The sequence below is a fragment of the Argiope bruennichi genome, chromosome 4 (genome assembly GCF_947563725.1).
Source record: "Argiope bruennichi chromosome 4, qqArgBrue1.1, whole genome shotgun sequence".
Classification (NCBI taxonomy): Eukaryota; Metazoa; Arthropoda; class Arachnida; order Araneae; family Araneidae; genus Argiope; species Argiope bruennichi.
In genome coordinates, this window is record NC_079154.1 from 143,372,185 (window position 1) to 143,396,275 (window position 24,091).

The 24,091-nt window shown below is 35.4% G+C and overlaps 1 protein-coding gene across 1 annotated transcript in view; it reads left to right on the plus strand.

Moving 5' to 3' along the window:
- Positions 1-23,599, plus strand: part of LOC129966490 (ras-related protein Rap-1b-like) — a 77,904-nt gene extending 54,305 nt beyond the window's left edge. The window contains exons 2-3 of the mRNA XM_056080918.1: positions 21,394-21,567; positions 23,196-23,599. Of these exons, the coding sequence (XP_055936893.1) occupies positions 21,394-21,567; positions 23,196-23,599 (578 nt within the window). The remainder of the gene's footprint in view (positions 1-21,393; positions 21,568-23,195) is intronic.
- Positions 23,600-24,091: the final 492 nt, after the last annotated feature.

Below are 24,091 nucleotides of genomic sequence, written 5' to 3' on the forward strand. Positions count from 1 at the left end.
TTCCTCCATTTATTCACCAAGCTCTTTAGTTTTGTAATTATGGTGTACATTTGTATTCGAACATCTTCTGAATGGATTTCGTTCAAAATTTGATGGAAATCTACAAATCTGAGGTGCGCTCATCTGTCTAGCCCAAAAAGCGTTTGAAAAAATGTCATGTTTAAAGAGAGACAAATATAATTCCAAAAAGGCGTTTTTCAGATTTTGGAGGGTATAAAATTTGGCCCTTTGTCAAAATCTTTCATTTGAATTTTTTCGGACGATTTTAATACTCATTCTTTGTATGCTTCTTATAAGAGAAAAAAAAGTATCTTAAAAAAATATAATTCTATATTCTTTTTTAACTTACAATTTCTTTTTATAAATTTTCACATGCAATTTTATCGCCAAATGGTTTCATCAAACGCTATTTCCTCCCAAAGCCCATCTCAGTAAAAAGTCGCTTTCTGCAACAAATTGATATCACAAGATTCGTTAGGTGCCGGTTGCATTCTAGTTCAGCGCATCCTATTTCTGATGCAATGTAAGGGCTCTTTTGAAAATGGAAGCTGTGAGTTTGAATCGCTGACTGAAGTCGAGGACCCATCTCCTCAGATGGCACACCCCCTTCTCCAAGTGCATGGACTACATCAGCAGGTGGGTGTTGGACTCAGGAAATCGGATTTATACTGATCAAGCTTACAAACATGACTGATCTTTTTTGGAATCATGTTTTGAACATGAAGCTTTGGGCCCGAATCACAAACCTTATAACTAGACACTGTGCTCCCAGTTGTTCTGTAATTAGATTATGTTCTTTTATGTATTCCATATTGAATGTTACTGCGAGTTCTTTATAAACAACAATATTCTATTCAAGTTGAATTAGTTTTAAACGAATGACACCAAATACATATTCATAGAATATTACCTGGTGTTACAACCATGCTGCCAGCAGCCAGTGTAAAAGACATTGCTTTAAATTAGAATTTTTAATAGAGCTTTTACCTCATTAATAGTAAGAAATTTCTGTTTGCAATTTTTTGAATAACTAATCAGATAGGTTCCCGTTTTGGATGCTTTTATGCTCTGTTCATCTTGCTTCAGTTCTTTTTCACGAATATCTATGCAATGTTTTGCAATCACTAAACTTCCCGACTTTTGCATATGATATCATAATACTGTATGACATTCGATGCTTCGTATCACAGTGAAGAAAACTTCCTGTGCGTCATCTTTTCGTCCTATCTGAATCTCAGTTTGACACACATCTGCTCTTTGGACCGCTTACCAGCCGAATTCGTCCAAAGTGTGATGCGAATCTGAAATTCTGATTAAAAAGTCGTTTATTAAATTTCGCTGATTCTGAATTGTCTCTAATGAAGGGAAATTCATCAAAAATTAGAGTTCTACAGTTTTGTCCTTTGTTTCAAAAAACCATATACCGAATTTCACATGGAGTTCAGAAACATGAAATGTGTGTGTATTTGTGCGCGTATCATGCCTCAAGATGTAACAGCTGTAACTTTGTCTTATCTGCTCCTGAAACAATTTTTCCGTTTTGACTCTAGTGTTACTTTTGAAGACGAGAAGCCGAAGCCGGAACCCTCCCTAACAGTTGAAGCCCGATTTTTATTTCGTATTCGAAACACTTTACATAGTCTTATTTCATCCGAAATTTGATCGATACCTTCAGGCTTTCTCAAAGATTACATATTGAATTTCACGCGCTTAGCTAACGGCGTTGTCATATTCCGACAAACGATAATATTACAAAACAAAAATGAATTCATGGAGGTGTAAAACATGGAGGCATCAATAATAATTCGAGGTCATTTTTTTGTGGTTGCAATACTTCTTCCTTACATACAAATCAGTAAAAGTGCAACCTATTTTATTTACAAAATCTCGAAAGAACCTTACCTTTAAAATAACTCATTTAAGTTAAATTACATGGCGAACGAATTTTATTTGCTTACTCTCAGATTCTCACCTGTACAGTATCTTCCACTAATTCAGCGTTTCGCTTCCAATAATTCCTTTTCGATTGAGAATTAAGTAGACACCTCTTTCCTTGTACGCTTTGAGCTCCGTGAGAATTAACAAGCATTGCTGCGAATCATGAAGTACCCCTTAAAAGCCTTCGTAACTGATAGGGGTTTTTAATTATCGGGAGAGTGTCTTCAGAAGTAGTGGGTCTCTAAAATCTCTTCATAGAACCTTGTCTGTGACCATATAAGTACAAATAACGCTGATCCTTCGACTATTAACCTTCTTGAGAAAGCATTTAGTTTCAATGTGAATTTTTTTCTTTTTACTCATTCTCTACTTTCAAATATTGCTACGAAATCTACCTTCGCCGCCTTCAAGAAACTCTTCATTAGATGCGATATTACTGAGAGCCGAGATATTACAAACTATCCTAAAAACTGAGGGCCAACATTTTCTCAAATGCGAGAGAAAGAGAAGAAGGCCTCATAAATTGTTTTCTTTTTGTCAGCATAAAATTCATCCCATTCTCCGAATCGGCGGGGAGGAGGGGGGGGGGTAAATGATGCATTTTCAATGAAATAACTTGAATTTCTGAGCTAACTATGAACTGATGTTTTGACCTTTTCTCCTTTCGATCTAGGAATAAGTTTTGAATAGAATCTTCCCATTCTTAAGAAAATTAGAAGACACATTTTAATAAATACTGACGCATCTGCAAACTTGCATTTGGTGAGAGTATGGACGTGAAACGTATTGTTCGCAAGTGAAATTCAAGAACCATTCAAATCATTACATATGCGACACATGTAATGATATCAATAAAAGGATTATTCCACACTCATAAAGCTATTCTATTTGAATTAGATCCATTTTTATCAGCCCGTTTCGAAGTTAAACTATTGCAATTTTCATCCTCTTATCTCGATCACTTGTTTAAAAAAAGTTCTCAAAGGTCTTTAAATCATTACATCAAAGACTTTTAATGGATTACAAACCAATAGAAGGGTTTGAAAACCTAACAACTCTCTTGTTTTATTTGATCCTCGCATTCTTGATTTTCAGAATAAATCAACGAGCTGTACGCAGAGCATTTCAAAATGGGCCTGAGCTGACATCAAGTAAACTGTCTTTTTTTAAAGTCGAACTCAACACCATTGAGCCTTCGGCAGAAGAGAGCATGTACACTTTCAAAAAATATCAGAATGATATCCACATAATTAGATTTAGTTTCAATTAATACATACACTCTTGAAATCGTACAAACATAATCAAGTATCAGCTAAGAGGTAATGATGATATAGTAGATTACTGTTTTTAAACAAATAATTTTTGTTATAATGGTTGTTCAAAATCAAGTGTCTCAATAGCTGAACTATTAAAATGAAATTTCCACGAGCATTTTGTATACTTTTTTGATATAGCAAATAAATTATTAAAATTCGATCGAAATTTTTTTTATTAGAAATGAATGAAATATATTCAAATGTCATAATACTGCAAACTGTCCCTCCCGCTTTTACAAATAAAATGAAACTGTCTTTTGTGATTTTATTAAATAGATAATATCAATTCAAACAAAAATATCAAATATTTTTTTCTAGGTTTAACATCATTGAAGGATAAATTTTTGCTTAAAATTTGGAATTTCTTGATGTTTCTTTAAAAAATTGCAAAAGTCAATCAAATAATGATGCACAAAAGCTCAATATTAAAAAAAAATTCAAATATGAAAATAATGAATTTATATATCATAAATTCATTATTTTCGCAAAATTATATCAAAATATGCTTTAACATAAGGAAAACTTTCAAGGTAGAAGTTGAAAATAAGAGCCTCATACAGTATTTTTAAAAAATGTATATTTTCACGAAACTTAATACTGTGAAAATGTTAAAAAATGTAATTAAAATATCCATCTGGCAATGAATCCACTATGAGAACACAAACAAAATGCATATAATCAAAAAATGAATAAGATCATCGAAAAAACTCTTTGCCAGAAGTCTTTGGTACATGTTTGTTAGTAAAGAACTAGAAGCTTTAAAAAAAATCAATATTGTAATGGACTTTTCACATGCTTATCCATTATAACAATAACAGATCGTTCATTACATCGGAAAATATTTCAGAATATTTAGACATGCGGTGCTTTCCTAATTTTATATATATATATATATATGTAATGATATTTTAACTCTAATTTCAATTTAATTAATTTTCATAATAACTTCATCTTAATTTAGCCCATAGTAACTTCATTCTAAAATATTCTCTTATTTCGTGATCCAATTCCACTGTCTCTACTTAATTAATTCAAGAGAAGCTTTGTTAAATTGTTGAATCAGCTAAAATCTAACTTTCCCACACTACGCGTGAAGAGATAACATACCGCTGATCAAGCAACTTCTTTTTTAAAATCTCCCTTTGTTTCCCCTACCTTCTCGGCGCCTGTAATGAAAATCCCTATCGAAATCTCATAATACATTAGCACTGTGAAGAAATGTTTTCCCTATCAAAATCATAGGTTATATAAGACCAGGGATAAAATGTCCGAGAGCTCTTCCCTCATTCCTTTCTGTGTCGTTCTGTGTGCTCGTCGCTTGTACATATGCTTGCTTCTTCAAAAAGAAATAAAACGACGTCACGAAATTAAAAGTATCTTCATTGCCTTCAAACTGAATCATGCTTCACCACAAATAATATTACATATATATATATACTTCTTCAATTTTACACTTTTGAAATCCTTATATTGACCTCCTCCTGCTTAAGATTTGCTTTTATTTCTTAAAATGTAACTAAAACATTTAAGAATTCTTTCAGAATGCTGCTCTTACATTTCAGCTCTTTTCGAATCATAATCGAATAAATATGAAATGCTTGTCTGAAACCAGAAAAAGGGAGATGGGACCTCTTCTTTGCACATCTTTTTTCATCCATTCAACAGGTGCTGACATGTTCTCTCTCGCTCCGCTGCAAGAATGGTTTGTAGAAGGGGGGGGGGGAAATGTAGGAGGGCGGATCTTTCATTCTGTCGAAAAAGCCTTCTTTTTTTCACACCCACTTCTCTTATCAGATCGATGCCATAATTCAAATGGGACTTTGCGGGGAGCATTCTATAAATAGATTCGAATCTTTTTTCTTCAGGGGTGCTATTCTGGTTCCCATGGCAACCCTTCACCTTCTTTCTCCGGGAATGGGACTTCCGCTTTCTGGGTTCTTTTCCCCCGCACAGCACTTCTTTTTTTTTTTTTACAATTCGAGATTTAGTTTAGATTTCAATTTCCTCTTGAGATCTCTCGATCCAATTTTCGAATGACAACTCTTTGGGTTTCTCCAACTATCCCATTAACCCTTATTGTTCACATTTCTTTTTATCATGGTAATGAAATATCACCAGGCCCATTCTCAACAGGATCGAAATCGAGGTTAAATGATGGCTGAAATTATAAATTTTCCATCTTTCATCAATAAATAAATAAGCTAGCTTATATCGCTGCATGTATTTTATAAAAAATATTTGCCACCAAACGAATTCCTCTGGTCTACTTGTGAATTTTGAATCTGGATCAAATTTTCGATTCTTATTCTATATTTTCATAACATATAACGAATTTACGTTAAAGCACGAAACTGCATGATCAAGGAAAATTAACGAAGCACCAATAAATAAGAAGCGATGGCTCAAAAGTTGATTTTTATTGAAATATCGTCAATGAGAAGAAAAAGCACAATGTGTTTTGTGGTTCTATGAAACTATTTTCTACACATTCCTTTCAAGTCAAAAATTTTCTAGCAATTGGAATGGACCTTTCTATGTACTCTATTCTCTCCTTATATTTGTCATCTCAATGTCATCTCTTTTTGAGAGGGAGTGGTAGCAATTTCACCTCAGAACTCTTCCTGAGGTGGAATCTTTACCACTTCAGTTTTCGATAATGAAATGACTATGTTTATACTATGACTGTGTTTTATGTTATAGGAGATAAGTAGATATTGTTTTACTATTTTCTACGAGACAAGAAGCGACTGTGAATTGCAATTTGCTACTGTACAAACTCTGTTACAATATTTGCCATTTACAAAAATAAATAGAAGCATAAGTAGAAAAATTTTTACACAAGAAAATTCTGTAATCCGGCGTACATTTTGCACTCATCCTGTATTTTAGCAATCAGTCAAAGTGAGAAAGTGATGCGAAAATGGACGCCAAACTTATGATACCGTTCAGAAAAACATCAATCAAAAGATGTATTTAGCGTCCTTTCGCTTATAATCTTCCTTCATCTTTACTCTGTTACAATCGTAGGCTCAGTTTAGCCAAGAATAGCACTTGCGCCAAAAAAGCATCAAAACCAAACCAAGTTATAATCGTGTTCCTCTTGCCTGTTCGGCGGGCGAAAAATTCGAGATATCGACTTATCCGCAAATGTTATTCGAGGGGTATAATTATACTCTCACTCTAATTACTTTATTACTTGGCTGCAAGAAAGACAGAAGTTTATGCACAACCATGTGCTTAGACTTTCGAATCTTTTCAAACACGCGGTCACGCACTTTTTTCTACCTTTCATTACAAAACGCCACGAATTTGGTAATATAAATTCGGTTTCCTTCATTCCGAGAGAGAAAATCATTTTATTTTTTTTGGCGAAGATTTGTGCTCAAAAAAGAACAAAATCTGTCTTTTTGGTTTTGTAAATTGCTTGGGAACATTCTTTAAAAATTATTCACACGCATTCAGGTATTTTTTTTTTTACTTTAAAAATAGTTTTTCATTTTGTTATTTAATGATATTCGTTCTGAAATGTTTCGCGATCAGCGGATCGCATAACATGGCGATATGGAAAGACCGACTTCCCTCCCTCACCTATCAGTCTGCACATCTCCCGGAGGAATCTCATGGCAGGGACAACTAAGAATGAAATGGCAATTAACCCTGTTTGATAAAATACAAGGCATTTTTGAACTAATATCACAAGTTTTTGCAAGAAACCAATTTAATTTATATATTGGATTTTCGGTACACAAATAGCATTAATTGGAGATAAAAAAAAAAAACAAGGATTAAATTTTAAAACTACAATACACACATACGCACACACACGCATTCATAAAATGTTTTAATATTTAAATTATATTCTAAAGCATAAAAAAATGAAAATATCTTCAATTTTGAATCATATTTAATTGTTATAAAATTGCTAGTCAGAATGATTTTCTAGAAATGATATTTAATAAAGATTATTTCTCTTTGATCAAACATGAACTTAATGTAAGTAACAATAATTTCACATTGCTTAGCTTATTATAGTAGATATATTTAAGAAAATTATAATACACAATTGAATATTAAATAAATTTCTGTGGAGATTTTTACCTTCAAACCACATAAAGTTACTATCTTAAAAAATGTGCAATTAAATATATATATATATATATATATTTTTTTAAAGTTATAGAAACCATCTAAATGACTCATCTACATACTAAATGCATTGCATGATAAATACCGGGTGGGCAAAAATTCCTTAAAAACTTTAAAATTTCATAAAACCCGTAAAAGTAAGCAAAATAAAAAACGGTTTGCAAATTTAGCATCGATGTCAAGGGATTTTTTTAGATAAGAAATAAAAATTAATTCAAAAACAGCCAATAGATGGCGTTTCCTACATAAATGAAAGAATAGACACAAGAAAGAACAAAATTAATGTTATCAGATCCTTTATTATTGCCATCATATCAGATCCATGTATTCAACATGTTCACTACCACATGTGATTACTCATTGCAGGCGTGTCACAAATCCAGCAACGGCAGAGTGCAGCATGTTTCACTCTATAATGACATCTCTCGGCATATTGAATCTTTCAATTCCGACAGATTGAAACGAAGGAATCGATACACCCGGATTTTAAATTTCCCCATAGCAAAAAGTCTGCTGGTGTCATATCTGGTGACCGAGAAGGCCATGAAAACATTTAACGTCTGCTAATGATTCTCTCTTCCCCCAACGTCTGTATCAGGAATTCCTTGACTGGAATGGCAGTGTGATTTGTTGCTCCATCTTGCATAACCGTAACAACAAAAAGCGCATCTTTTTCACGCAAACATGGAACAACCTTTCGAGCAGAAACGTTAAATAACTTTGAGCATTTACTGTCACCGTTTTCCACCCATTTAACTTTGACACTGTGTTTCAAAGAAGAAAAGTCCTATGATGAGGGAACCTGTGAACCCACACCACACTGTGACTTTGGGAAAATGCAGTGGTTTCTCAGCTTACATTCGTGGATTTGACGCTGCCCGGTTGCGACAGTTATGCGTACTAACGTCGCCATTAAGCGAAAAATGAGCTTCATCGGTCCACAAGATGTTAGAGACCTAGGATAGTTTGTTGTTTGTTTTGTTTTGTGGTGTTTTATGGCGCAAGTATCATGTTTGGCCATGCTGCCCCAAACAAATGGTAATATAGTATATTAAGATTTAAAAGCAAGCGATATCAACATAAAAAGGCGGAATAAGCGTTGCAATGAAACGATATAAAATGTCAAACACGAATAGAAGGTAGAAGGTACTAAATACAAGTATAAAAGCCAATGTTTTTTTAAAAATGTAAAAAGGTTTTGGTGGAATTTTTTACCAACCACGTCCTGTAAAGTTTATGACGATGACTTTAAAAGCTGTAAACGAGCTGAACTAAAAGATGGGCATTCAGTTAAAATGTGTTTTATCGTAAAATCCACATGACTTGAGGAGCACTTTGATGCCGCCTCGCCAAAAGCGAGATGAGGTGTGTGAAGCGAGTGTGTCCTATGCCAAAGCGAGTCAACTTGACATCGACCTCTCGTACGGGAAGAATCGGCCATACACCAATTGTGGGTTTGATAGAATGCAACTTATTGTTGATCTGCTGGTCCCACGCCTTCTGCGAAGTATAATGGAAATAGTTAATGACAGAATTTCTCAAGCCACAATACAGAAGTCCATGTGTCAAAACGGAGTTGCCTGTTTAGCAGCATAGTCTGCAGCTTCATTTCCGGCCAACGTGACCTGGAACCCAACAAAACCTGAAATTGAAACCTCTATTGTGAAGAAGCCGTAAGGTGAGTAAAATTTGAATATCGACTGGATGCATCTGATTATGATAATGACAGAGTGTTTCAAATGCATTCATACTGTTAGTGGAGATTATAAAATTATGCTGATCTGAAAGCGAGATTTTCTGAAGGGCACAAAAAATCGCAGTTAACTCAGCTGTAAATATGGAGCAAGTTTTGTGCAGACGAGTATCAGATGGAAAAAAGATCCCACAATCGACATGAGCATCCGTTTTTGAGCCATCTGTATAAATTGGTGAGAAAGAATAATATTGATAATGAAAATGCTGCTGAGAAATGAAGGCATCAGTCGAGGATTTATCAAAGCCTGTAAAGAGATTCAGAAAAGGAAAATCCCAAGGCGGAAAACTAAAGAAGTCGAAAGTTTCAGTGATAATATTCGATGTATCAGTGTCACGTAGGAGTCATTTGACTCTCTCACTGAATGGAAGAATTTGAGAGAGACGGGCATCATATAGTCTACGAAGATTAATTGGCAATGTCATACCAACAACAGGATGATTTGATACAGAATTTGAACGGAAATAATATAAAATAGACAGTTTCTTCCGCCTTAAATGAAGAGGTAGCTGATGACAGATAACGCTCTTCACTGGAGAAGTGCAGAAAGCATCGGAGCAGATTCTTAAAGCAGTATGGTGGACGGTGTCTAATCTCTGCAAAACGGTAGGACGTGCAGAACCATATACCATACAGCCGTAATCAATATGGGAAAGGATAATTGCTTGGTATACGCGGAGTAGGGAGGTTCTATCAGCACCCCAAGACACCTTTAAAATGTTCAATGATATATCACTCTTTTTCCACAAATATAAGATATGCGGAAGAAAGGTAAGCTTCCGATCGAGAATCACTCCCAAAAACCACAATCAACTTCGCCCACCACAGAAATTTGATTGTTCCGAATTTTAATATTCGGATCGAGGTGAAGGTTTGTTTTCCGGCAAAAGTGGAACGAAACGGCTCTTCTCCGGAGTGATAATGTGTCCATTGTTAACGCATCAAGCTACCAATTTATGCACGGCAGTTTGTAAATGTTGTTCTATGATAGTCATATTACTTACTACCTTGACATGAGACCTGCAGGTCGTCAACATAAAGACTGGCTTGTACAGATGAAGGTAAAATTGTTAAAATTTGACTAAGATGAACGATTAAAAGCATGACACTGAGGACACTTCCTTGGGGAACTCCGTCAGCTTGAATAAAATGACTGGAATAAAAATTCCCAACACGAACGCGAAATGTTCGATGAGATAAAAAGTTCCTTAAAAAGATGGGCAAATTTCCCCTGAAACCAAAATTAAAAAGTGTTGAAAGTATGCCAAAGCACCAAGCATGGTCATAGGTTTTTCTATAGCGAAAAATATGGAGAAAGGTGGTTTCTCTTAACAAATTCGTTGCGAATTTGGGTTTCCATTAAAACGAGGTTGTCAAAGGTAGAGAGACCTCTACGGAAACACTCTGCAACAGAGAGATGCATCCTTGTTTTACCAATTCGTATATGAGCCGAGCATTGACCATTCGCTCAAAAGTTTTGCAAATACAAGTGTTAGAGTAAATGATCGGTAGTTCAGAGGATTTGAAGATTCCTTACCAGGTTTTAAGATAGGGGTCACAACGGCTTCTCGCCATTGTAAAGGGTACTTCTGCTCATTCCAGATTCTATTAAGTAACAACAACAGGTTAGATAGGGAGGTGGTGTTCAGATGTCGGAGCATATTATAAGTAACCCCATCTGATCCTGGACTGGTATTACGGGCTTTAGCTAATGCCGTTTCTAGTTCAAACACCCTGAACTCACAGTTATATGAATAGGTACTTCTGTCATTAAAATGCAAAGGTAACTGTTCCGCGGGATTCTTAATCAAAAATTCAGGACTATAAGAATCTATTGCGGACACTCGTGCGAACGCTTGGACAAGGATATTGGCAACGTCTAATGGGGCGAAATACATCTCATTTCTAGTACTTAAAACAGGAAGGAATGATTCACTATAAATTTCATTAGCAGCCTTTACCTTCCTCCACAAGATCCTACTAGAAGTATAGGATGTTATAGAAGAAACAAATGATATCCATGAATTCCTATGACTTTGACGGCGAATGCTGACGAGCTAGCGCTTTGGTTCTTTTGAAAGCAACAGGATTTTCTGATGTCGGGTACCTTCTAAATTTATTTCATAATTTTTTCTGTTGTTTGTGACTCTCACGACAAGCTTCGTTCCACCACGGTCTTCGATATTTTCGTAAACGTGGGGATGATTTTGGTATGGTGTTATTGGTAGCGTTCATTATGGTATTAACGACATGTTGTACTGTTTCCGAGATGTCTGATGTATTGACCATAACCCGGATGATAATTGCCAATTGCGGAAAAACTGTCCAGTCTGTCCGCTAGAATTCGAAACGTGGAGGACAAATAGTCGCAGCATGGAAGACAATAATAGGAAAGTGATCGCTATTATATAAATCATTGCTAACAGCAAAGGTGAGAAATGGCAGAAATTCAGGAGAACATATGGCCAAATCAAGACTGGGGAAGGTACGTGTGGGCTCGTGAAGGTACATCAGTTCGTCATTATTGAGCAGGCAGAGACAGTTATTAGAAATAAACTGCTCAATCTGCCGCCCACGAAGTTGCCCAGCAGTATAAAAAGTGAAGGAAGCTGGTTCACTAAGTTGTCCAGATCTTGTTGACAGATGACATCATGTGGCGGTAAGTAAATACAACAGACTGTGGCTAACTTCCATACATGAGCTTGTACAGCCATAGCCTAAAGGGAAGTTTGTAAATTTAGAGGCGAGCTTGGATAGAGATGTGAAGTAAAGATACAGACACATTCGGAATTGTGAGATCTTGTGTCTGCATCTTTTCGGACACAGTTGTAGCCACGTAATTTTATGGGAATGTTTGGTGTCAAGAAAGTTTCCTGAACACCTAAGCAGACAGGATGAAATTAGTTAAAAATGGACTTGATGTCATTTAATTTGGACCGAATGCCGCGATAATTCCAAGAAAGAAAGGTACCCATTAAGAAGTTGCAAGGGAAGAATTAGGGTCATTGCTGAGAGGTTGCGAGGGATCACAACTGATTTTAAATTCTTCATCCTCCTCCTCAGATGGATGAAGCGAGATAAATTTGGAATTCTTGGATGCTCCACCAAAAATAGAAGTTAAGTCCTTATGGACGACACCCTGATTTGCGAGTCCCAGTGCTACAGATGTACGTAACGTTGATGTTTTAAATTTCGTATTTAAATCTTTTGCAGATAGGCCATGTTTTGATAGCTTCAGCTTAAAGAATTTATTGGATTTGGATTTGGTTTTGTGTGTTTCTGTTTGACTGGGTTCAGGAGTATTGGTTGTAGAGTTTTCTGTTTCAGAATCTCAATTTTTATGGCTGGGCTTTGTTTTTAGTTTGCCTTTTTGTGCAGTTGGTGCATGAACAGTTTTCGCAAAATGGTTTAGGCAGCAGCATAACTTATACCAGGTTTAGGGGTTTGAACCAACGCATTTCGACTGGCCTCAGGATAGGATAAGTTTTGTTTTATTTTAATTGCTATTATCTTTTTTTTCTAATTGCCAGCATTCACAATTTCGGGAGAAATATGCATTATTGCCTCCGCAGTTTACGCACTTTTTTGGTGCGTAACACTGCTGGCTGTCATGACTCTTTTCTGCACAGCGGGCGCAAGTGAGAGTTACGCGGAAGTTAGCTTTAGAGGGCCCAAAGCTCTGGCAGTGAAAACATCGTAAAGGGATTGGAATATATTGCCGCACTGGTAATTTTATATATCCTGCATATAAAAATTCAGATAATTTCGGACTATGAAAAGTAATAATGTAATATTTAGTGGGAAGGAGTTGCCCATCCCTGTGAATATTAATTTGGCGTACATTTGTCACTCCTTGCGGTTTGAGTTCCATTGTTATTTCCTCTACCGGGACGTTAAACCACTCTCCACATGTAATAACACCTTTTGAATAGTTAAGTGACATGTGGGAGCTAACAGTGACGGTACAGTTGCCAGAGCTTTTAATTTCAAGATTTTCTGGGTTGGCTTTATAGAGCAAACTTCAACCAACAAATCACCAGAGTGCATTTTACGGATTACTTTAACTTCACCGACAATTGCTGTAATTGCTTTTTGTATTAAAAATGATGAAACATTATTAAAGTTTTCATGTTTTTCCGAGACTCTTTTTATGATAAAATATGTATCAAATAGTTGAGGAGATGTAAAATATAATTGTCTCGGATGACACTGAAGGGGTATTTGGTTTTAGCTCCTATACGATATAAATGTGAATTTCAGGCCCGACGACACCACCCACCACGGAGCCCAACAAGGGAAAGCAGCCACCGTCTCTGGCTATTCCCAGCCTCGGCGCTTACCTTAGTGCTAGCCGGAACCTATACGCTCTGAGTTACCTCCGGGGACAGTGACCACCCTTAACGCCAAGCCCAAGAAGTAACCCCTTCGTTTGATCCCTAGAAGATTAGCCACTCAGGTGACTAGGTACCATCCGATTGATACATCGGGTACCACAGTGCACCACCCATCTAATAGGTCGCCACGCAAGGCAAACACGTGGGGTTATTTGCCGTCCATGAGAAGCAGGAAGCAAACAGAGTGGCGACAGCTTCTCATGGAGAGCTCTCTCGAGGGAAAGAAGAAAAAAGGAGACAGCAGAAGGCACAGTGGAGAGTAAACATAAAAAGAGTGAAGATTCCTGGGAACCTCGGGATTGGGACACCCGTACCCACCTAAAGAAGGTGAGCCCCTGAGGGGAGACCCAGGAGGGATCTAAATCAATTTTGGAAAGAACCCACCTCTCAAATGCTTCTCTCTCTACAGCATGCAATGCTAAAATTTCATAGCAAGACTGCAATTTGTACGGATACTGATTAAGAACTCCATGAAGAATGTTGCGTATCGAGGATGGCGGCAATCCCAAGCTTCTGCCAGCTTCTCATGCACTGCTAGTTCTTGTCATGGTAATTTTTTCCATTTAGTCTGCAACACGCTCCGAATACGCCTGCATTAGACTTGGTCGCCCGGACCTTACACGATCTTCCAGCGATCCAGGTTCTTCAAATCGCTGTGAACGGTTTATGAGGACTGCTACTGTTAAATGTCCTTTCCCATTCTTCACATTTTTCTGAAGTCGGAATTTAGGTAGTGCAACAATCGCTGATTAGGGGATCAAGTAAAATAGCTTCAAACAAAGCTTTATCTTTTCCACATAGCATCCTTGTTTACTTACATATAGGGATTGCAATACCGGTATACCGGGATACCGAATACCGGTATTTTGAGCCATTTGTACAATTTTGTAATACCGGTATTTACGAGGTTAAATACCGGTTTTTCAGTACTTACTAGAAATTTTTAAAATTGTCTCGACTATATGTTCAGGGATCACCAACATAGCAAAATAGAATACGTTTTTGTTTTTATGTCTCCCTAACGGACGAAATTAATTAGCTAATTAATGGCGAAATTAATTGCTTAAATATAAATTCGCGAAACATGGATTATCCCTGAAAGAAGATATTGTATCCATAACGACTGATAGAGCTACAGTTATGAAAAAATTTGGAAAGTTGATTGGTGCAAATCAGCAATTGTGCTATGCTCATGGAATTCAATTAGGAGTAATAGATGTATTATACCAAAAAAATAAAGAACAGAAGAATCCAAATACTGTGGATATAGAAACATTGGATTCGAACTTTGAAGAGAGTAAGAGTGAGAGTGATATTGACAATGAAGATAATGACAATCTAATTGTTGAAGAAGATATTGCTAATGAGGATGAAATATTAACCCATCCAGAATTGCTTCCTATAAAAAGTTCGAAAAACTGTTAAGATATTTAAACGTTCTCCTATAAAAAAATGACATAGTATAAAATATATACTAATTGAAAATAAAACAGAATATATGTTAATATTAGATTCTAAAACACTTGGAACGGTTTACTCCTGATGATGGACCGATTTTTAAAACTGAGAAATCCGATCCAAAAAGCAATAACTGACTTAAACCTATAAAGTAATTTTTCAGATAGTGAATTCGACTTAATAACCAGAACTGTATTGCTCTACTTCCACTAAAACTATCTGTTGAGACGTTGTATCGGAGAGATTCTAATTTATTTACAGCTAATGCAACAATAAATTTCATGTTGCAGTCACTGAAAGAACAGCACACTTCACTATCTGAAGAATTATATAATACATTGAAAAATCGCACAGAAAAAAGGCATACTGAAATAGAAAATATCTTATTGTACTTACATAATTATAATGATTTTAAAAATTAAAATGAAAAAGGAGAAAAAATAAAAAATTCAAATCTGATTAAGTTTACAGTAAATTTTCTTAAAATTTTTTACCCACAAACCTATCCACATTCAGAAGAATTCGGTTCAGTTATCGAAGATTATGATGACACCAATGTCGATAGTGAAAAGGAATTGTCTCTTGAACAAATTTAGAATGAGTGATAAATAAGAAAATTTTCAATGAACCAAAATACATTACAGAAATCAGCCATATCCGAAACCATCCGACGAGAAATCGATTTATTTGAAGATGAAGGATTTAGAGATAAATACTTGGGAAAAGTATATCGCACATTGCTAACAGTACCACCAAATAGCGTAGATGCCGAAAGAGCGTTTTCGACAGCTGGTCATTTTTGGACAAAATTACTTTTCAGGTTTAATGACAGTTCAATTGATGCATTATATTTTTTAAGATCAAACCTCAAAAATTTGTAATAGTACCACAGACTGAATAGGGATATTTACACTTTTTTGTGATTTAAATAAACAAGATGCTTCTTTACTTTTTTGTGACTCTTTATATATCGTTATAATTTATAAATTACAAATTATTTTTCCTGATATTTACACTCTCTAATAAAACTGGCAAATAAAACAAAGAAACACCTGTGTTTTCTTTCTTTTTCTGAAATTTCTAATACCGGTATTAATATCTAAAAAATACCGAATACCGGTATTGAACTTTTGGTCCGGTATTGCAATCCCTACTTACATAACATGCAACTGAGAACTGATTCTGAATCAAGAGAGTAAGTATTTATAAATGCCTGTCTCATTTGCATATTTCCAGCTAATTCGTTCATACCAGTGCCACCTATCGGTTGATTTTTGAATTAATTTTTTTTCTTACTTAAAAAAATCCTGTAACTTATCGATGCTAAATCTGCAAACTGTTTTTTATTGTGCTTAATTTTACGGGTTTTATGAATTTTTAAAGTTTTTACAGACTTTTTGCCCACGCAGTATAATTATGAAGTCTACATTATTATATCCTCAAAATAACAACATAGGGGGGAAAATTAACATTTATAAGTTTTAAAACATATAAACCAAATTTTATTTATTAATGGACATAAATGAATAATATAATTTAATAACTATTGATACTATAACATTTAACTCAAGAAAAATTACTAGTTTTCTTATGAGTTGCATAATTATCTATATTTATAACTTATAAAAATTATTTTTTATATGCAAAGAGATATAGATAAATATACTCATACTGAGTGACAAAATTATTACAACCACTTGACATTTATATGCAAACCGGTGGTGACTTCACGCTGTTGTTCCTAGAGAGTACGATAGATTTAAAAGGGGTATGCAGGACAAAGGAAGCATCAATTGCACAGTATTTGTTTCGAAGAAATGAGCAAAAAACATAATTTAATATGATTCAGTTTGAGCGTGGTACTACATTAGGTGCTCGAAGTATCGGAACCAATATCAGCAAAACGGCTGTACATGTGAATGCTCGGAAGAAGCAATTATTAAAGTTTTAAGAAGGATGACTCGGCATCATGCTTGTTGACTTCACTGAAAAGAGATTTGCCAGAGTTATGCAGTCCAATAGAAGAGTACTCTACGCCTAACTGCGAAGAACCTCTTCAAGGATCTCAGGAAGAACTGTTCATCGCATCATATTGGCTATGGAAATTGATGACCTATTCAAAAGCTTCTACTGTCTGCCGGGGAAAGAGCAGATAGATTGGACAGTGGATGATTGCAAAAGCGTCATTTGGTTCGATAAACTGCGTTTTCAATTACACCATGCAGTCATTGTGGGGATATGAAAAAAAAAAAAAAAAAAAAAAAAAAAAAACTGCACGAAAGTATGAATTTTTTCCCATTTATTGTTCGACCTTTCTTTTTTCGAAGAGGCTACGAGCAATGGTCCAGTGATATGCACTGTAAATATCCTCGAAAGTTTTGATGTAACCCAAATGTAACAATGCTATTGTCATGATTCAGCTACCTTTATGCAAGAATTAGTGTCTTCATACATTGGCCTCTGTGTGGAGCCCTTTCACCGGTAAAATTTCACTAATGATAGAGCAATAGGTCGTGTTTTCTCATCTCGTTCTCTACATTTCAATCCCTGTGATTTTTGGCTTCGGAGTTATTTGAAAATTGTCTGGTAGCCTTGGTAGATTGGAAAGACAGTTTCGTGCTGCATGTAGGAAGCATTTCAATCTACCAATAATGATCCGCAGTTGAACAAGCTGCCCATGGAATGCAGATTTTACATCTTGAAGAAGGAAATCATACTGAGCAGTTTCCCATACATAGATAAGGTCCTTGTGATTAAATGTTTGACGCGTTTGAATAAAATGTATTACAATTATGTATTTTCAGAATATTTTCTACATGCAGCGTACATACTGTCTACGTACATTTTTACATATACAGCGTCATCTATCAGTGTTTCTGGAACTAACTTTTTTCCTCGTAATCCGTTTCTCCATGTTTTCAATAGTATATTCAACAATTTTAAAGCCTTTACACTGAGTAGTTCTCTATAGAGAGCTCAGAATACGGGGTGGTTAGTTCTAACCACCTTGTATATGCCTTAATTGCATTAAAAACTACAGAAAATATCATGATTCATTTTCATTTCATTTCTTACAGACACGTGCTATTACATTGTTATAGGCTTGACTTGCAGTAAGATTTAACTTAATCTTTTAATTTCACCTTTTGTCAAAGTGATGTCAACACTTAAAAAAAAAGTTAAAAGTTAATTTTTTCCAAGCACGTGCTGTGTGCTCATGAAAGTTAAATTTTAGTTTTATTTTGTATACAATAAATTGTTGGAAAATGTTCTTACAATACTTTTTAAATGATTAAAAATAAAAGCTTCATTTATATGTTAAAAAAACTGTTATTATTGAAAAAATAATTTTTTTAATTTCAAAAAACGTAAAAAATTTTGTAATAATTTTATATTTTTGAAAATATAAAATATGAAGTAAAATTGAAAATGAATGTAGTGCCTTTATATTAATGTTATTACAGAAAATAACAGAATTTCTTTTAATTTTTAATTAATTAAAATTCTAACTATGCTTTTATAATCATTCGAGGCACACGTTCCTCCAAAGCATATGTGTGTCTAATTTGGTCAGTCGATTTAGCCTATAAAGGGCCAACACACACACAAACACACATTCAGCTTTATTATAAGTGGATATTAACTTGATGGTTTAGCTACGGTAAGCTTTCACAGAAATACATTGCTCTTGAAGAATTACACAAAGTTAGTAAGAAATAAATTCCCACTGCAGAGGACTCTGGAACGCATTCGATTAGTCCAAAAGGTATAAATTTAAACTAAGATCATAAAAAAAAAAATACGCTTAATATTTATTAAATAAAAATATATCTCAAAACTCCACCGATAGGTGGTGTTATAATACATATAAAATTTTTTATATGCCTTATGAATGTTAAATAACGTTAAAAAACTGCTTAATATGTCCTTCTTCATGCTCAATAAAGTGCTGTTACCGCAAAACCATACCTTCCTCAGCTGACCCTGAGTAAATGTCCCGTAATATCAAGAACGTGGCACTGAATGCTGCTCTTCCGCAGCCGACCTTTCATGACGGATGCAGTCCTCCCTCAGGAAACCCCACAATCAGAGGTCGCATCAATGAAATACCATCTTAGCACTTTTATACGATGATCAATAGTGGAAAGTCTGCGAGAAAATATTTTCCTGAAGACATTCTCTCTACTGAAATTGTGGAACCGTTGTGTTGTGGCGGTGCAAATTTAGATTCCATTTGCAGTTATCTCTTCAAAAACATACGACTCAATCATAAAAGGTAGCCAAGAAACTTCACCGTACTATTGCTATTTCTCGATGCAAGAGTTGTTTCTGTATACTTTGAGAATTTTCTGTTGATAAAATCTTACAATTGCAAAGGTTGAAAATAGCCACTGAGGAAAAAGTGAGCTCCACAGAATGTTCCATGACCAAGTGACTTCAGCAAGGAACTGACATGTAAAAGTTTTGCTAAAGTTCCTGCTCTGAAATAGGTGAATAGACTTCAATTTTATTTGAACAAAAAGTGCATTCGCAAGAGTTTTCGTATGATGGAATACGGCATGTCGAATAGACGGGGAACAACTGACAAACTTACACTACCATGAAGACTTACTTTCAAAAAATCTAACCAGTTCTTAAAGCTTCGAAATTGTTCAGTTCACATCAAATTAAAAAGAACCATCAAGGCAGGGTAGTTTTCCAATCAACTGAACATCATTTTACAAAAATATTTATTTACAAGTTCCTTGCCACAAAAATTACAAAAGTTCTTGTGTTTCAACATGATTTTTTTTTCATTTCAATGCGATTCGATTTACCGTACACTCCCACGTTTAAAATTCCTCAGATAAATAACAGTATTCAAAATAAAAACATCAAATACACTTAAAATAAGACTAACAGTTTATAGAAATAAGATAAATCAGTTCGATATAATCAAGTATTCATATATCTCAAAGATATTGTAACAATTCAACTGCTTCTTGTGGGCAAAATTCCTCCAAAATTACCAATGAGTCATCTGTGCTCTTAATAACAGTATCTTTCTTGGCCTCACTATCTCTAGCCACTAAAACTTTCATCTCCAGAGAACAAATGTGTTTAACTGGTCATATAACTTCACCGTTTGATATTATGAGCCTCAAAATTCGAATCGCTTTCTCTTTAACTGGATGGACTTCAAGAACTTTAGCCTTTGGCCGAAATAAACTCTTTTTTTTTTATTCTTCTGCGATTAAGACAATATCTCCAGAATTTACTTCTTAATAATATCCCTTTTCATATGTTTTATTAGACTCCCGACGAAATCAGTTTCTTTAGTGTTTTCTGAGGGTTAGTTGATGGTTCCAAAGATTTGTAACATCAGCATCATCAGTTATATCCAAATCTGGTACTCTCACCATGGAAATATTTTATAAAAACGTTGGTGGTATGAAAGGGATGACGTCATCAGGATCGTCAGAAAAACAGATGAGAAGTTTTTAATTTTTAACTGGTTCGAAATCACATAATATATTGATCCTTTTTTCATAATACAAATGGGTATTCCCCAAAATTCTTTTAAAACGTTTCTTGATCATTTGTACTGTACTGACTAGCGCCCTCTATGTATTAACTCAAAAAACAAACAAAAAAAAACTAGAACGAGGGAAGCTGCAATGGAGTGACAAGAGGATGAGTGATGTTACGTGGTAAGACGATGTGTTTCGTGGAATATGACCTCAGAAAACTGTTAACAAACAGTCCATTTAATGCTGAAATAACTTTATATCTTTTATATATATGTACATGTTACTAATTAAAACATATTGCATTAAAAAATTGTTGACTATTATTTACTCTTAAGAGACGTCACAGTACCATTCCCTCCCAAAGATCACCATGTCAGAGCGCAGAGACTGGGGGGTGACACGAATTTACAGATTACTCTTTGGACTGAAGTTACTTGCTGGATAGTATGCTAGTCAAGATTCCGTAGAGAATTCTCTGCACCAACAAAGTTGTTGTCTAAAAGGAATACATCTGTTTTCTGTCCATCATCTATTCCATAATACTCCAACATAGATGAGTTTCTACAGCAACAGGAGGGCATGGTAAGTGACACTGTGAAAAAGGTCCCAGCATAATCAGCTTCTATCAAAAATTCTATAGACAGTGAGCCTTTACCGACGTCAGTGAGTTGGATGCCTTTATTCTATAATTTCCTTAATTTATGAACTTTCTTGTATTTAATGAGCATTTACTACATAAGAACTAAATATATACCAAATTTGGTAGCTGTAAATCCAACAGAATTTTGCATTCTGTATAATGGTTTTTGAATGATAGAATTTACAGATAACATCCTAGCTTCAATGCATTAACGTGTATGTTTTCTGTCTTCTCTCAGACGGCATCTCACATACGGTGGAGATCCTGGACACGGCTGGCTCGCATCACTTTCCTGCCATGCGGGAATTGAGTATTCGCTCAGGCCGAGGATTCCTTCTCGTCTATTCCGTCGACAGCTTACAATCCTTCCGGGAGGCAGCGCAGCTGTTCGCCCTCATACAAGAAATAAGGGGTGAGCATGAACCAATATATATTTTTATATTTCTTTATCATTTTTACGTTGCATTTGAGCGAGAAAACGTTTTCTTATGTATCATTTTTTTTTATATTCCATCCACTGCTTTGAATAACGTGTGTTTTCAGTGGAAGGTTTCCAGATGTTCGGTAGAGGCGTGATTTCACTGCACCACTTATAACCACGTACCAATGCTGATCAGAAGTGAAATATCATCATTTAAAATACAAGAAGCCATATATCTTATGTGATCAACGTGTGATCTACGATGTTTTGTCCTCAGAGTAATGATACACATTCTGTAGTGTATACAAAAAAATGTAAGAAAGCATACCTCAATGTATGTATATAAATGTATGAAAGCATACCTCATAAATTAATATGTAATTTAATAATTTATATGCAATTTAATAATTAATATGCAGTTTAATAATTTAATAATTAATATACAGTTTAATAATTTAATGAACATCAAAAGTAGCCCTGGTAAACTACATAATAGGTTGAAATAAGTGTTCGAATTGTCGAACCTCGACCTTTGATGCACGCCTCATATCTCCGCCGCATGAAACATCAGGCATTTTCGAATATTCATGTAGTGTTTTAGACTTCCCCGACAACTCCTCTACAATATTCAGATTGTTTGAGCTGGCAACGGGTTGTTACAATAGGAATGATTAACCAAGATATTCCCGAGGTTTTGATATGCCAAGAGGAGAAACATGATGTAGCAAATGAAGAGTCAGAAAATAGGAAGAATCGGGAAACTTTAGTTAAGGATTTATTTTATATCCAACAGGCGATTTTTTTGTTGAATTCCTGCCTATCCCAATAAATTCGTCCTAAGGAGACTTTGTGTTGTTTACCGATTATTAGACTGGTCGATTAACTTTATAGCTGCTTTAACTTTATAGTTTAGGTATGTTGAATGAGTTTTGAACTGATTTAACAAAGTGATTCCGAATTCATTATACAAACTTTGAGTGCGGTACAGGACACTGTAACAATCATTTACTGTGCAGAAAGGCATGGGAAAGGCATGATGACTCAAACACAGATAATAAAAGATGAAAGGAAAGAGAAATGGAATTAATGGATAGGAAACAGAATGGTGAGCTTTGGCACGCGGTGGATCCAGCACGGTGAACGAGTACTTTGACCGTCCGATTTCCCGATTCATCCAGCTTTGACTACTTCTTATGCGCACAAAGCATTCTTCTCGGAGAGTAACAAGAGTAGGATAAGATGATGATAGAGGAAAAAGAATTTCGGCTGCTGATAAGGTAATTAAAAATTATCAGTGATAGAATATCTTTATAGCATTCTTCACAATGCTTCGATACGAATATGTCATTTGAATGCTCTCTGAATAACTAAGAACTTAGTTGATGAAATAAATTTCTGTAATTATCGTATGTTCCTCGGGTTATAATTTCAATTAGACACATTTATAACCTAACAACATAATCTTTATAATTTAGTGATTAAAACTATCAATTAATAATGGGTAATATGTATTTTAAATATTACTGAATTGGGTCGATCTGAGTGATTATAATGAAATAACGGAATTCTGGTTTGTCAAGCTGAAACGTCAACCTCAATTCAGCCCGAAATCTTTTCAGGTGCCCAGGTGCCTGTGGTGATCGTGGGGAACAAGTGCGACCTCGAGATCCACCGGCAAGTGCCCAGAGAGATGGCCGAAAAGGAGGTCGCTGAGAATATGGAAGGCTGCGAGTTCTTCGAGGCTTCGGCCAAATTCGACACCAATGTGAAGGAGGTGTTCCTCAAGCTGCTGCAGATGGCCCGGACCCTAGAGGAGGCGCAGGAGGCGTTGCTGGAGGAGCAGGATCTTTTCAGGAGGAAGAGCAGGAGGTTGTCTAAGAGACTGAGCCGGAAACTTTCCTGTTTCAACAACATGGCATTCGCCCTCAAGAAGAACCCCTCTCCCGAGCACAGCGCCGCACCTGAACCCGCCAAAGAGAGGGCCAGGAATCTCAAGGACATCCAGAAATGCGTGCTCATTTAAAGTTGAATTCCCATTGGGCCAATTATAATCTGCGATCACTGAATCCCTAAAGTTGTCCCTTTGTAGTTCTCGCCTGGCAACATTGACTCAGCGATGGCAAGTTGTTGCCCTGACGTGAGGACGTGTTACCCTTGTTTATAGTAGGCCACGTTATGAAGTAGGTATGTTGGTAGGTATTGTTCTATTGAGAACAATAATTGACATAATTCAAGCATTCAAGAACAGGCGGTGAACGCAACATTTAAAGTAGGGTGCGATTTTCATGAAAGCAATTTTCATGTTGAAATGAAATATAAAGTTTCAGGTTGTATGATCTTCAGACATTTGAGGTTAAAGGAATTTATCAAATTAAACTCTGAAAATCTAAGATAATTGAAAAAAAAAACTGGTATAAACACTACCGTATGTAAAATGTATTTTTATAACTTATATAACTTTTTATAACTTTTAAACTGGCTTTTTAATATAATTTCCCCCTTCCTGAATTTTTCA